This window comes from Rutidosis leptorrhynchoides, chromosome 4 (assembly GCF_046630445.1).
Source record: "Rutidosis leptorrhynchoides isolate AG116_Rl617_1_P2 chromosome 4, CSIRO_AGI_Rlap_v1, whole genome shotgun sequence".
Lineage (NCBI taxonomy): Eukaryota > Viridiplantae > Streptophyta > Magnoliopsida > Asterales > Asteraceae > Rutidosis > Rutidosis leptorrhynchoides.
Genome location: NC_092336.1, coordinates 529,575,089 through 529,590,340, shown reverse-complemented (window position 1 = coordinate 529,590,340; position 15,252 = coordinate 529,575,089). Strand labels below are relative to the sequence as shown.

At 32.9% G+C, this 15,252-nt stretch overlaps 1 protein-coding gene across 1 annotated transcript; it reads left to right on the top strand.

Annotated features, from left to right (window-relative positions):
• The first annotated feature begins 293 nt into the window (after window positions 1–293).
• Window positions 294–3,084, top strand: LOC139842566 (uncharacterized). Its single transcript, XM_071832689.1, has 3 exons — window positions 294–950; window positions 1,367–2,225; window positions 2,423–3,084. Exons 1-3 carry the CDS (start codon window positions 294–296, stop codon window positions 3,082–3,084), a joined length of 2,178 nt encoding a protein of 725 aa, XP_071688790.1.
• Window positions 3,085–15,252: the final 12,168 nt, after the last annotated feature.

Sequence of the window (15,252 nt, the reverse complement as noted above, 5' to 3'; positions counted from 1 at the left end):
TCAGGGTTTACCCCAGATTTAATACCTAACTGTTTCTGTTATTCTGGAAAAAAAAAAGTACTATTCACGAGCTACTGTTCATCCGGCAGCACTATTCATCGGTGGTACTGTTCATCATTTTTTTTAATAGTTTTTACTTTCTGCCTTCATTAAAAAAAAAAAAAAAAAAAAACAGAAAAAAAGGGTTACCTGCTGTGCTGTGCTACTACTGCTACCGTTATCAGCCGCTAGTGTTACAGGTTTACAATTGATATTGAATTCTGCTCACTACTTTTATTTGGTTATTGTTACTAATGGCTAACAACACCGCACTACTCGAAGCCCTACAAGGTATTCAACAACAATTTCAACAACAAGCACAACAACAAGCTGAACATAATACTCGCGTTCTTGAAGCAATCGCGAACCTGAATATTCAACCAAGGAACCAAGAAAGACAACCACGAAATCGTCCTCCTATCAGAGCTGATAATTTGGATGACTCTTCATCAAGTGAAGTGGATGTTCTGGTTGCTGTTAATCCACAAGGAGATCGATTACCTAAGATTCGAGCCGACATCCCAACTTTCTCTGGGTCACTTGACATCGAAGGTTTCCTTGATTGGGTTTCCGAAACTGAAAAATACTTTGAGCTTATGGATATTAAGGAAGAGACTCAAGTAAAAGATGTTGCTTACAAGCTTAAAGGCCCAGCCTTATCATGGTGGGACAACCTTCAAACGGGTCGTCGTTGCCAACGAAAACAGCCGGTTCGCACTTGGAGGAAGATGAAGAGGTTGATGTTTGCACGTTTTCTTCCTGTTGATTATGAACCGACACTTTATGCTAGTTATCATAATTGCAAACAGTATTCTCGAGGTGTCACCGAATACTCAGAAGAATTTCTTAGATTAGCTTCTCGAAATAATTTGAACGAATCGGATTCACAACAAGGGCTCGTTTTAATAACGGTTTAAGAGTTGAGATTCGAGAAATTGTGTCTCTTCAGACGACTTGGACAATTGATGAAGCTATCAGATTAGCCCTTAAAGCCGAGAAAACAATCTCTAAACAGGGTAAAAAGAGTGCCTCATATCGCAATACAACGGATTACGCTAAGACTTCCTATCAAAAAAATAACTTTGGAGGCGATACTAGCTAGTCCAAAACGGACCAGAAAGCTACTAAAGCTACTGATGAAGTCAAGAATAGAGCCCCAACCGCGAGTATCTCCATCTAAGGTAACAAAAAAGCTCCTACTAACCCATATGCACGACCTGTTGGGAACCGTTATTATCGATGCCAAGAAACAGGGCATACTTCAAATGAGTGTCGAGCATCAAAAAAAGTTAATATAGCAGAACGAGACGAAATCAGTGATGTCTAGCATGAAGACAATCAATATTTTATCGGTCCTAATGATGTTGATAACGAGGAAGAGGAAGAACATGATGACGAAGGGTATTCATATGTTGTGCGGAGATTGGTGCTTGCTTCCCCTAAAACAATTGAAGACTCCCAAAGACTTAATATCTTTAGAACCAGATGCAAAATTAATCAAGATATAGTTAATGTCATCATCGATGGTGGGAGTAGTGAAAACATAATTTCACGAGATATTGTCACACGACTTAAGTTGACACCGCGAAAGCATCCGACACCATACAAGATTGGCTGGATTAAAGCCGTTGGAGAAGTACGAGTGACCAAACAATGTGAAGTTCCGATTTCTATGGGTAAGTACAAAGACACAATTGTTTTTGACATTGTTGATATGGATGCTTGCCACGTCTTGCTAGGACGACCTTGGCAATTTGATCTACGTGTCATCCACAAGGGGAAGGAAAACACTTATACATTCTCCAAGGATGGTCACAAATTCACATTGTGTCCTTATTCTAACAGTAGTATCCCGAGAGCATCCAAAGAAAAGGAAAAACATATTACACTGTGTTCTCGAGAGGCATTCTTAGCCGAGGTAAGAAACGCCCCAACGATCTTCGCCGTGGTCATAAAAGGGAACGACATGTCAATAAAGAACACTCCACCGAAGCTTCACCATTTATTATCCAAATTTGAGAGTATTATGCCCGACGATATCCCAGATGGTCTTCCTCCTTTGAGGGATATTCAACACCAGATTGATTTTGTACCTGGGGCTAGTATTCCAAATCAACCTCATTATCGAATGAGCCCAACAGAACATGCTATCTTACAAGATATGGTTGAAGAACTTCTTAAGAAAGGTTATACAAGAAAGTAAAAGTCCGTGTGCAGTACCTGCACTACTAGTACCAAAGAAAGATAAGACGTGGCGTATGTGTATCGATATTCGTGCAATAAATAAAAACACAGTCAAGTACCGATTCCCGATCCCTCGGCTTGACGACATGCTAGATATGCTATACGGGTCTCGTGTATTCTCAAAGATTGATTTACGCAGGGTACCATCAACTTCGTATTCGTCCAGGAGACGAGTGGAAAACTGCCTTTAAGACGAAAGAGGGCCTTTACGAGTGGCTTGTTATGCCATTTGGCCTTTCAAATGCCCCTAGTACTTTTATGCATCTAATGAATCAAGTCTTGAAGCCGGTTATTGATAAGTTCGTGGTTGTTTACTTTGACGACATCCTTATTTATAGCACATCAGAAGATGACCATTTAGAGCAGCTACGACAAGTTCTTGAAGCACTGAAAAATAATCAGTTATATGTAAACCTCAAGAAATGTAGTTTCCTGACCGACAAACTACTTTTCTTAGGGTTCGTGGTTAGCGCGGATGGAATCCATGTTGATGATGAAAAGATAAAAGCAATACAAGATTGGCCTACACCGCAAACGATTAGCGAAGTTCGGAGTTTTCATGGGCTGGCAACGTTCTATCGACGATTTATTCGTGATTTTAGCACAATCATGGCTCCTATTACAGAACGCTTACTGAAAGAACGTTTTCAGTGGAGTGCTTCAGCTGATCAAAGATTTTCACTAATCAAAGACAAGCTAACAGCCCCTGTTCTAATCCTACCTAATTTTGAAAAGGCATTTGAATTAGAAACTGATGCTTCCATTGTAGGTATAGGAGCGGTGCTATCACAAGAAAAATGACCAGTTGCATTCTTTAGCGAAAAGCTAAGCGATGCCCGAAGAAAATGGACCACCTATGAACTTGAATTCTATGCGATTGTCAGAGAAGTTAAACATTGGGTGCAATACCTTTTTCAACGTGAATTTGTGCTACAAACGGATCATCAAGCTTTAAAATATTTCAGTAGTCAGAAGACTCTTAATCGAATGCATGCACGATGGATCGAGTATTTGCAGCAATTCACTTTTGTAATTAAACACAAAGTTGGTGTTCAGAATAAAGTAGCAGACGCATTGAGTCGACGAGCCATATTACTTACCACGATGGGTTCTCAAGTCATTGGGTTTGATACTTTAAAGGATCTTTACTCTTCCGATGATGACTTTGCTAATATATGGCAACAAATTACCAACGGGACACCAACTGGCCTTTATCTTGTCCATGACGTGTTCTTATTGTTCAAGAACCGTTTATGCATACCACGAGGTTCACTTTGGGAGCACTTAATTCACGAGCTTCATGGAGGGGGTCTTGGTGGTCATTTGGGTCGAGACAAGACAATTACTTTGGTTGAAGAACGTTATCATTGGCCACAAGATGTACAAATATTTGTCAAAAAGTGTTATACATGCCAAAGCAATAAAGGTCAGTCTCAAAACACCGGCTTATATACTCCTCTGCCTATTCCCGATGCACCATGGGAAGATATATCAATGGATTTTGTCTTGGGTTTGCCACGTAAACAACGTACTTATGATTCAGTTTTTGTCGTGGTTGATCGTTTTTCAAAAAATGACGCATTTCCTTCCAAGCAAGAAAACTTCTGATGCGTCTCATATTGCAAGTATCTTATTTAAAGAGATTGTTCGCTTACATGGAGTTCCTAAGACGATTACTTCTGATAGAGACACTAAATTTTTGTCTCATTTTTGGCGTACTTTGTGGAAACTTTTCCAGATCGATTTATAGTATAGTAGTTCCTTTCATCCTCAAACAGACGCTCAAACAGAAGTAGTGAACAAAACAATGGTTAACATTATTCGATGCTTATGTAGTGATCACCCAAAACAATGGGATCAGTGTCTTGCTCCAGCTGAATTTTCTTATAACAACATGGTTAACCGTTCTACTGGAAAGACACCATTCTCCATTGTCTACCAAAAGTCTCCAAACCATACTTTGGATTTAGTCCCTCTACCAAAGATTCGTATAACATTGCAGCTGAGAATCTAGCGAAGATGATTGACTCTGTTCAAACTGATGTCCGCCATAAGCTCGAAGCTTCTAATGCAAAATATAAGTCAGACAGAGACAAACATCGCCAAGTCAAGACGTTTACTGAAGGTGAACTTGTTATGGTGCATTTACGGAAAGAGCGTTTTCCAGTTGGCACATACAATAAGTTAAAGAAAAAGAAACTTGGCCCTTGTCGAATCCTCAAGAAAATCAATGACAATGAATATGTAGTTGATTTGCCAGAAGATTTAGCTATTGTGACGACCCGAAAATTTTCGACCAAATTTAAACTTAATCTTTATATGATTTCGACAAGATAAGCAAAGTCTGTAATGTTGAGTCTCAAAATTTTTGATTTTTTACATAAATTCATTTAACCTTGACCATTCCCGACGATTCACGAACAATTGTGCGTAAATAAAATATATATATATATATATATATATATATATATATATATATATATATATATATATATATATATATATATATATAATTAATGATTACATGTATATTGTAATATATTAATTAAAAAAAAATAACTTATTATATAATATATTATATGCTTATTAAATATTACATAATTAATAATATATAATACAAATTAATATATAGTTGTTATATTAATATCAATACTTTAATAAATATTAACATTAACATTAATATCAGTATTATTAATATTATTTGATACATTTGAATTGATATATTATTATTATTATTATTGTTATCATTGTTAATATCAGTACTAATTTTATTAATTATTATTATTATTACTAATATTGTTATAAATAATATTGTTAGTATTACTAAAATCATTAAATTATTATAAGTATTGTAAATATAATTCAATTTATTAACACTGTATTATTATTATTATTATTAACATCATTATTAACAAAATTGTTAATAATTATCATTATAATTGTTATTAATAATTGTTATTATTTTTATTATTATTATTATTATTATTATTATTATTATTATTATTATTATTAATATATTTGTATTTATTAATTATTAATATTAATATAATATAAATGTACGAATCTGTTTTACATCGCTGTCTTTCTTATTCATTATTCTGTATCCCTTTTTCGTGATTAGGTTCTCTGTCGACCCAATTGACACAAGAAAACAACTTTGATCAAATCAATTTCTGTTGCAATAATTCGATTTCGATCCTTATTATCATATATATAAAATAATGTTTCGCATCTGCTAGGGGAAAACAAAACCCATGAAAACCATCCATCACCCACTTCTCTATAATCGTCCATCACCTTCTCCACCATCACAATTGCTACCACCTTCATGTCTCATCAACCACCCCCGGTTACCACGCTCACCACCATCACAAATCGAGAGCCACCACAACCGCCATCATTTTTGTTCCCATTTCTTGCTACAACAACTAACACCAATCAAAAATCACCATCAATTACCATCACTACTGCCACCATCGAATGCAGCTGCTACGCTTATGATTTCATATCCGGGTAACGACTTGAACCACCCTTTACCTTATACACCTTAACTTTATTTCTCATTCTCTTTTCTCGAACGTCCTCTCCGACTTCACATAACCATCTCATCTAACAAATGATTTCCCTCACCTTCATCTTTAGGAAGAAAACGATCATCATAAAATTCTTCGATTATGGGGGACTAGAAGTATTAGAACTTGTTTCATATTTGTGTTGTTTTGAAAGAAAGAAGTTGCTCAATCAGGTTTACCTTATAAGTTGTAGGTATTCATACTCCTATTTCCATAAGTGAATCACCACTCTTAGCTCCATCGTAAACATCCCATTGAAACCCAACGAACCATCATTTGATCACTGTTAGCGCTACAACCCTTGCTTATCGACCAGACGTAAACCACCACCATCATGATTCTATGTTTACTACACAAAAGGCTGCTGCAACCCACAACTAGTGTTTCTGTTTTCAATCGAAAAATACAACTACAAAAACTTCACCATTTAATCCTACAGCCCACACTTAATATTAGTGATTTAACTACTCCTACACGTTTGATTTTCTTCTTTCTTTTTTACCGACAGTTAATAAACAAAACACCGCCACGAAATCGCCTGCTTATTGTTAAATTGCAGCCATCTACAGCTATTTGGCAACCCACAAACCATTCATAAAAAGCTGTTAAAAACCACCCTAGACTTCCACCATTTTTCATTCCCATAAACCACCTGCAGTCTCTCTCTCTTCTTTTCTTCGTAAACCAACCATAAACTACAATCTTTGAACAATTTAAACAAAATGGAGATGATGGGACATGTTACGGTTTAAAGCTCGTGCAACTTGAGTATATAATTGTATTCAATAACGCGTGATTAATAAACAAATAGAACAAATGAGCACCTTGGTCGACAAGTGGGTCACTCAAAAACAAAAAGGGACGTTCCATTATTTTTTTAAAGTAACTTTGGTGATAATTGTGAAAGGCATATGATTATAATATGGGGTTAAGATAATAGTAACAATAAAGATAATGAAGTATGATAATTAAGAACCGAATCAATTGGATATCTAGGGATCGATGCAGTTGTGTATATGGATTGGGTTTAGTTATTTGAGTTGAAAACTGAAAGCCAGACAAATAGTGAGTTAAAAGAAATTAATTACGATTAAATCAGAAAGAAACAAAATGGAGTAATGGTTAGGAGTGGTGTCGTTGAACGGGAGGTCACAGGTTCGAAACTAGACCAGGGCATATATTTTTTTTCAATAGAAGAATGATTGGGCTGCTGCGGATAATTGGACTTGTGAATGTTCGGGCTTGTAAAACTGTAGTTGGGCCGAAGGATTTAGCCATTTAGTTTTAGGATGACTTGAACCTTGGGCCACTATTTGCAAATCCCACCGATTTCTGTTCTATCCTATTAAGATTGCTGAAGTCGTGTTACTAATCAGAAAATCAAGGATGCACGATTGGTTTAGAGTCTTAGTGGGTGTGTGAGTGAGAGGTCTCAGGTTCGAGTCTTGTCCGAGGCACTATTTTTGGGAAAAGCTTTAAGGTAGTATTATATTTATTTTTATTATTATCTTTATTACTATTAGTATTATTATTATTATTATTATTATTATTATTATTATTATCATTGTTATTATTATCAATATAAGTATTATTATTAAGACTTTTATTATTACTATTATTATCAATATTACTAAAAGTATTATTATTATTAAACTTATCTTTTATTTTAAAATTATTATTAAAAGTATCATTATTATTATTATTATTATTATTATTATTATTATTGTTATTATTATTATTATTATTATTATTATTATTATTATTATTATTATTATTAGTATTAACATTACTTTTATTTTTAACATTATTATTATTATTATCATTAACATGATGAACATATATTTTTATTATCATTATATCTATTAATATTATTATTATTACTATTATTATTATGATTATTATTATTATGATTATGATTATTATTATTATTATTATTATTATTATTACTATTATTATTATTATTATTATTATTATTATTATTATTATTATTATTATTATTATTATTATTATTATTATTATTATCATTTTTAACATTAATATTATTATTATTATCATTATTGATTATTACTAGAGTTACTAATAGTATTATTATGTTCATTACAACAAATATTATTTATAATAGCATAAGTATAACTAATATTACAAGTTACTATGTTCTTATATCGTAATTAATATATTATCATTAATTAAATTATATACCTTATATATAATACAAACTATTATAGGAATTAATATAATTATACATAAAGATATTAATTAATACATAACAACCTATATAAACTTAATTGATTTATATTATAATGTATTAATATATATACAAATGATATAGGTTCGTGAGTCCGAGGCCAACTCTGCATTGTTCAGTTCCGTCGTATGAATATTTTTACTACAAAATATCATATTGTGAGTTTCGTTACTCCCTTTTTATATATATTTTTGGGACTGAGAATACATGCGCTGATTTTACTAATGTTTTACGAAATAGACACAAGTGATCAAAAACTACATTCTATGGCTGGATTATGAATATTGAATATCACCCCTTTTTAGCTTAGTAACCTAATAATTAGGAAACGGGTATGGCCCCTAATTGAAGCGAATCCTAAAGATAGATCTATGGACCTCGACAAGTCCCATCCGGGGTACGGATGCTTTAGTACTTCGAGATTATTATTATTATACAGACGAGAGATTCTGTTTAGGGATATTCTATGCATTAAAGTTAAGTCGGTTATCAAGCGTTCACCATATGAATGATTTTTAATTCGCGGGTTACGCGTGTTATTTTGTACTCGGGTTACGTGTACAATTAAATATATGAAATCTTGTGGTCTATTAAAATGATGAAAATGAATGTTTATGATAAACTAATGAACTCACCAACCTTTTGGTTGACACTTTTAAGCATGTTTATTCCCAGGTTTGAAAGAAATCTTCCGCTGTGCATTTGCTCATTTTAGAGATATTACTTGGAGTCATTCATGACATATTTCAAAAGACGTTGCATTCGAGTCGTTGAGTTCATCAAGATTATTATTAAGTCAATTATAGTTGGATATATTATGAAATGGTATGCATGCCGTCAACTTTCGATGTAATGAAAGTATGTCTTTTAAAAACGAATGCAATGTTTGTAAAATGTATCATATAGAGGTCAAGTACCTCGCGATGTAACCAAATGTAATGTATTCATCCAGATGGATTAGGACGGGTCATTAAAGCTATCTCAAACACCTTTAACATTTCCGACTTGGTTGATTATCATTCTCCTGATGACCCTCTTTACCCTATCGAGAACTCGAGGACGAGTCCTTTTCAAGAAGGGGAGAATGATGTGGTATGAAAACTTGAGGAACAAGTAAAAGGGTTTACTTGAAAAGCAAGCAAGTAATTTGTGTAACACCCCGTTTTTCAGTTACGCGTTATTTTGGACGTCATTCGAATTACGAGGCATGTAAGCGCATATTTGGATCCCAAATAAAGTTTGAGTTGATATTCTAAAACCTTACCATTGGATAGTAAACTTCATTACGTTTCCAACGATATTTGATTCATCGAAAACGGAGTTACGATTTGAAAGCTACGACCAAAACAAAATGCTGTTTCAGTCCCAGTGCAATTGGACGCCGTCCAGCCATTTTGAACGCCGTCCAAATGGCCTGACGGGCCAGCTGTGAAATTTTAAAGTTTTAAAAAGTGGGTATTTGAGTCTTTTCACTTGGGGGTCTGATAATGCTAAAAACGAACATATATTTCATAGCATTATCCCTCAAGAAAGACAAGCTTTTAGTTGCAATTGTTCTATTTACAATAGATATTCGTTTAAATAATAAAAGGTGAAGACAAAAGACAGATTCGACGAATTGAAGACGCAAACGACCCAAAAGCTCAAAAGTACAAAGTACAATCAAAGAAGTTCAAATTATTGATGAGAAACGTCTCAAAATTACAAGAGTACAAGACGCAAAACGCAAAATACAAGATATTAAATTGTACGCAAGGACGTTCGAAAATCCGAAACCGGGACCAGAGTCAACTTTCAACGCTCGACGCAACGTACTAAAAATTTTGAGTCAACTATGCACATAAATATAATATAATATTTAAATAATTCTATAAATTATTTATATATTATATATTATATTAAATCCCGTCGGCAAGAAAGAAAACAAAGACATGTGAACTCTCCCAGCTGGCCATGCAATCGCATGACCTGGAAGAACAAAAGCCATGCGATCGCATGGCCCCAGAAGTCAGGCCACATCTATAAATTTCGCGTGTTTTGGCCAGTTTTAATATATCTTTTTCTCTATCTCTCTCACGTATACATATATATATATATATATATATATATATATATATATATATATATATATATATATATTATATTTTAATTTTAATTTTAATTTTAAATTCTAATAATAAGGGTATGTTAGCGAATGTTGTAAGGGTGTAAGTCGAAATTTTGTCCGTGTAACGCTCCGCTATTTTTAATCATTGTAAGTTATGTTCAACCTTTTTAAATTAATGTCTCGTAGCTAAGTTATTATTATGCTTATTTAAGCCGAAGTAATCGTGATGTTGGGCTAAATATTAAAATTGGGTAATTGGGCTTTGTACCATAACTGGGGTTTGAACAAAAGAACGACACTTGTGGAAATTAGACTTTGGGCTATTAATGGGCTTTATATTAACTAAATGATACCTCGTTAATTTAATATATACACTTATAATTTGACGTATTTATATATAACCACATACGCTTGACTGGGTACGGTGGGCGGGATATCTATAAATACCAATAATTGTTCATTTTACCGGATACGGGATTGGATTAATAGTTAATGGACTAGTTGAAACAGGGGTGGATTACATTCAAGGATAATTGGTGTAATTGTTAACAAAGTAATAAAACCTTGGATTACACGCAGTCGATAACCTGGTGTATTCATTAAACAAAGTATTAAGACCTTGTTACAATTCGAATCCCCAATTAGTTGGAATATTTGACTTCGGGTATAAAGATAATTTGACGAAGATCCTCGCACTTTATATTTATGACTGATGGACTATTATGGACAAATCCATATGGACATATCGAATAATCCAGGACAAAGAACAATTAACCCATGGTAATAAACTAAAATCAACACGTCGAACATCATGATTACGGAAGTTTAAATAAGCATAATTCCTTTATTTCATATTTAATTGCACTTTTAATTATCGCACTTTTATTTACTGTCATTTTATTTAATTGCACTTTTAATTATCGTACTTTTTAATTATCGCAATTTTATTTATCGCACTTTTATTTATCGCAATTTCATTATTGTCATTTACTTTACGCTTTAAATTAAGTTATATTTTATTTTAATATTTTGCATTAGGTTTTAACTGCGACTAAAGTTTTAAAATCGACAAACCGGTCATTAAACGGTAAAAATCCCCTTTTATAATAATACTACTACTTATATATATATTTATATATTTACAAATATAGTTTTAAAAATATAGCGTTACACTTGGCTAAGATCTCTGTGGAACGAACCGGACTTACTAAAAACTCCACTACTGTACGATTAGGTACACTGCCTATAAGTGTTGTAGCAAGGTTTAGGTGTATCCACTCTATAAATAAATAAATAACTTGTGTAAAATTGTATCGTATTTAATATTATTTTGTAGTAAAAATATAACTATTTCGTATACACCTCTACGCACATCAAGTATTTTTGGCGCCGCTGCCGGGGACACTAAAAACGCCGGAAGCGAAACGCTATAATATATATATATATATATATATATATATATATATATATATATATATATATATATATATATATATATATATATATATATATATATATATATATATATATATTTTTAAGAGTTGTTCAAAATATAAAAAAATTAAAAAGTTTGTATTTTCTTTTAGTTACAAAAACTAATAGGTAGATATTTTTGTAAAAATATAAGTTGTATTTAATTTTTATTTATATTTTTGTATAAATATAAAACAGAAAACTGAAAGAAAAATTAAAAAAATAAAAGTAATCGACCCGATCACTGTAGCAGCCCAGGTTTTGGCCCGAATTCGCAGACCATGCGACCGCATGGTATTACAATGGTCAGGCCATGCGATCGCATGACCTGATTTGACTGGTCTGGTAACCTAGTCCGACCAGTTTAGGGTTTAATTATAATTATAATTATTATTAATTAAAACCCTAATTAGGGTTTAGTTTTTAATTATTTAGTTTAGTTTGAGTATTTAATTTGTATTATTTAGTTTAATTAGTTTTATTAATATATATAATTAATAATTTTATAAAATAAATAATATAAAAATAATATTTTTATAAAAATTGTACTTTTTATAACTTTAAGTTTATTTTTATATTTTGTATCTTTTTATTTGTTTTAGCGTAATATTTGTATTTTTTCATTCGTATTTAGTTTTAAGTCATAGTTTTTGCCGTAGTTATTTTTATTTCTAGATTTTTAGGCTTTGCCGTAAAATCCCTTAAGTGCTTTTTCTTTAAGACTAAGATTTAGGTGCTTTAGAATTTTGCGACGCCGTTTTATATTTTAGTACTTTTTAAGTTATTGCCGTTTTGGGATATAGTATTTCTTTTAAGCTTTAATATCTTTAGGCGCAATTTTTAATTCTTAGTTTTTAGTTCCTTTTTAAATTTTGACGCGCTACTTTCTTATTTTTATTTTTCGACGCCTATTATTTTTCGACCTTTTATTTTTCGACGTTTTCCGACGCACTCTTTTTCTTTCTTATTTTTCGCCACTCTAGTTTTTAGGACATAGAATTTTCTATTTCTTATCTAAAATTTCTTTAAATTTCAGCGAAAAATTATTTTAAGTGGTTAAATTGATAGACATCCAAATTTTCTGCTTCGTAGTAATAGTTGGATTTGTTAGTGGCTGAGTTGTGAGCTTCCGATTTAAAGGGTTCTGGCTCCCTGCTGCATCTATTGGCTATTCGAAACGTGGGCAAAAGCAGAAAATTCTATTAATTTGATAACTTATATAATTTTTATTTTTATAACTAATAGGATATTCAGTGAATGCACCGAGCAAAACTTTCACCACCTTTTATACGTTAACCACCTGTAACCAGATCAAGACATCTAGCCAATATTGTCGCCGTTGATTTTTCTTTAGAATCGTCATCTAGTCAACCAAGTACTTCAATTCAAATTTCCGATAATCCATTTTTTGAACCCGACCTCACAATTGAGAATCCAGAAGATATTCAGGGACAATTCAGAGATCCTGAACCATTAATATTTCCTCCGGAACCACCAATCATTCAAATGGAAATTGTCGAGGAAAAACCCATTAAATCAGAATCCTATAGTGATTCAGATTCAACAAATTCAATCATGGAAAATCTGGAACCTCTAAGTATGGAAGACCGAATGAGAGCTAAACGCACTAACCAATGTCACGCAATTACTCAACCTGACATTAATGCTCCAGATTATGAAATCAAAGGACAAATTCTACACATGGTAACTAATCAATGCCAATTTAGTGGTGCGCCGAAGGAAAATCCAAATAAACATCTTCGTACATTTAATAGGATCTGTACTCTATTTAAAAAAAGAGAAGTGGAGGATGAACAGATATATCTCATGTTATTTCCCTGGACTTTAAAGGGAGAAGCCAAAGATTGGTTAGAATCGTTACCTAAAGGGGCGATTGATACATGGGACGTTTTAGTTGAAAAATTTCTTAAACAATTCTTTCCGGCATCTAAACCTTGAGACTTCAAGGTGAAATTGTTACGTTCACACAAAAGCTAAACGAAACTCTATATGAAGCGTGGACAAGATTTGGAAAGTTATTGAGAGGATGTCCGCAACATGGTTTAGACACTTGTCAAATAGTACAAATATTCTACCAAGGATGTGACATCACTACAAGGAAAGACATCGATATAGCAGCTGGTGGTTCCATTATGAAGAAAACCGCAACTGACGCTTACAAAATTATTGATAACACTGCTTCCCACTCACATGAGTGGCACCAAGAAAAAGATATCGTTAGATCATCTAAAGCAGCTAGAGCCGATTCTAGCCATGACTTTATGGGTCCATTTCCAAAATCTCATAATAATCTCTACATTCTCGTTGCCATTGATTATGTATCTAAATGGGCGGAAGCACAAGCTCTCCCAACTAACGATGCACGAGTTGTAGTCAACTTTTTAAAACATCTTTTTGCAAGGTTCGGAACACCGAAAGCTTTAATAAGTGATCGGGGTACTCATTTTTGTAATAATCAACTTGAGAAAGTTCTCAAAAGATATGGAGTAACTCATAAAATCTCAACCGCTTATCATCCACAGACAAGTGGACAAGTTGAAAATACCAACTGAGCTTTAAAATGTATTCTAGAAAAAACCGTAGGATCAAATCCGAAGGAATGGTCCATGAAATTGGAGGATGCACTCTGGGCTTTTAGAACAGCCTACAAAACTCCAATTGGAACCACACCTTTTAGACTCGTTTATGGAAAAGCATGTCATCTTCCAGTAGAAATTAAGCACAAAGCATTTTGGGCTTTAAAGACATGTAATCTTGATTTACAAGAAGCCGGACGTCTACGGTTAAGTCAATTAAATGAATTAGAAGAATTGAGACATGAAGCATACTAAAATTCGTTAATCTATAAGGAAAGAATGAAGAAATGGCATGATAAAAGAATCAGAAGTTCAAAAGAATTTAAAGAAGGAGACAGAGTTCTTCTTTTCAATTCAAGATTCAAGCTATTTCCTGGAAAATTGAAATCAAGATGGTCTGGACCATTTATAGTCAAAAGAGTTTTCCCATACGGAACAATAGAGTTAATAAATTCAAATGGGATTGAATTTAAAGTTAATGGTCACAGAATTAAACATTACATACATGGTCCGATGGAAGTTGACAATGAAGTCAATCATAATTTCACCACTCAAGAAAACCCTCAAAATGAAAACATAAATATGTTATCAACAACATATAAAAAATCAAAATTGGAAAATAGGGAGGATTCGAATTGGAGTGATGAAGAAGAATTCTTATACAAACCTCCCATTCCAAGAAACGAAGAAAAATGTGAACAAGAAGTTCAAATAGAAGTGAAAGAACCAAGAACAGAACACCCGAAAAAGGTTTACAAACCAACTCGACTTACTAAAGCAGGAGACCCGGGTGAATTTATCATTTCTTGCTTGTTTAATGATGGTGCTATATATAATGGACTCGCAGATTTAGGAGCAAGTGCAAATATTATGCCTCTTTCCTTATACAAAAGATTAGGTATGGGTAAATTAAAACCAACCAAAATAGGTGTTCAATCATTTGACCTAACCATTAAACACCCGGTTGGAATAGCA

What these genes read in the sequence shown, in the direction of transcription:
- LOC139842566 (XM_071832689.1), top strand. Translation starts at nt 294, where the DNA reads ATGGCTAACAACACCGCACTACTCGAAGCCCTACAAGGTATTCAACAA. An exon ending in AAGGGCTCGTTTTAATAACG is followed by an intron (nt 951 to 1,366) that starts GTTTAAGAGTTG and finishes AGTGATGTCTAG; the next exon opens with CATGAAGACAATCAATATTT. An exon ending in TGAAGAACTTCTTAAGAAAG is followed by an intron (nt 2,226 to 2,422) that starts GTTATACAAGAA and finishes TGATTTACGCAG; the next exon opens with GGTACCATCAACTTCGTATT.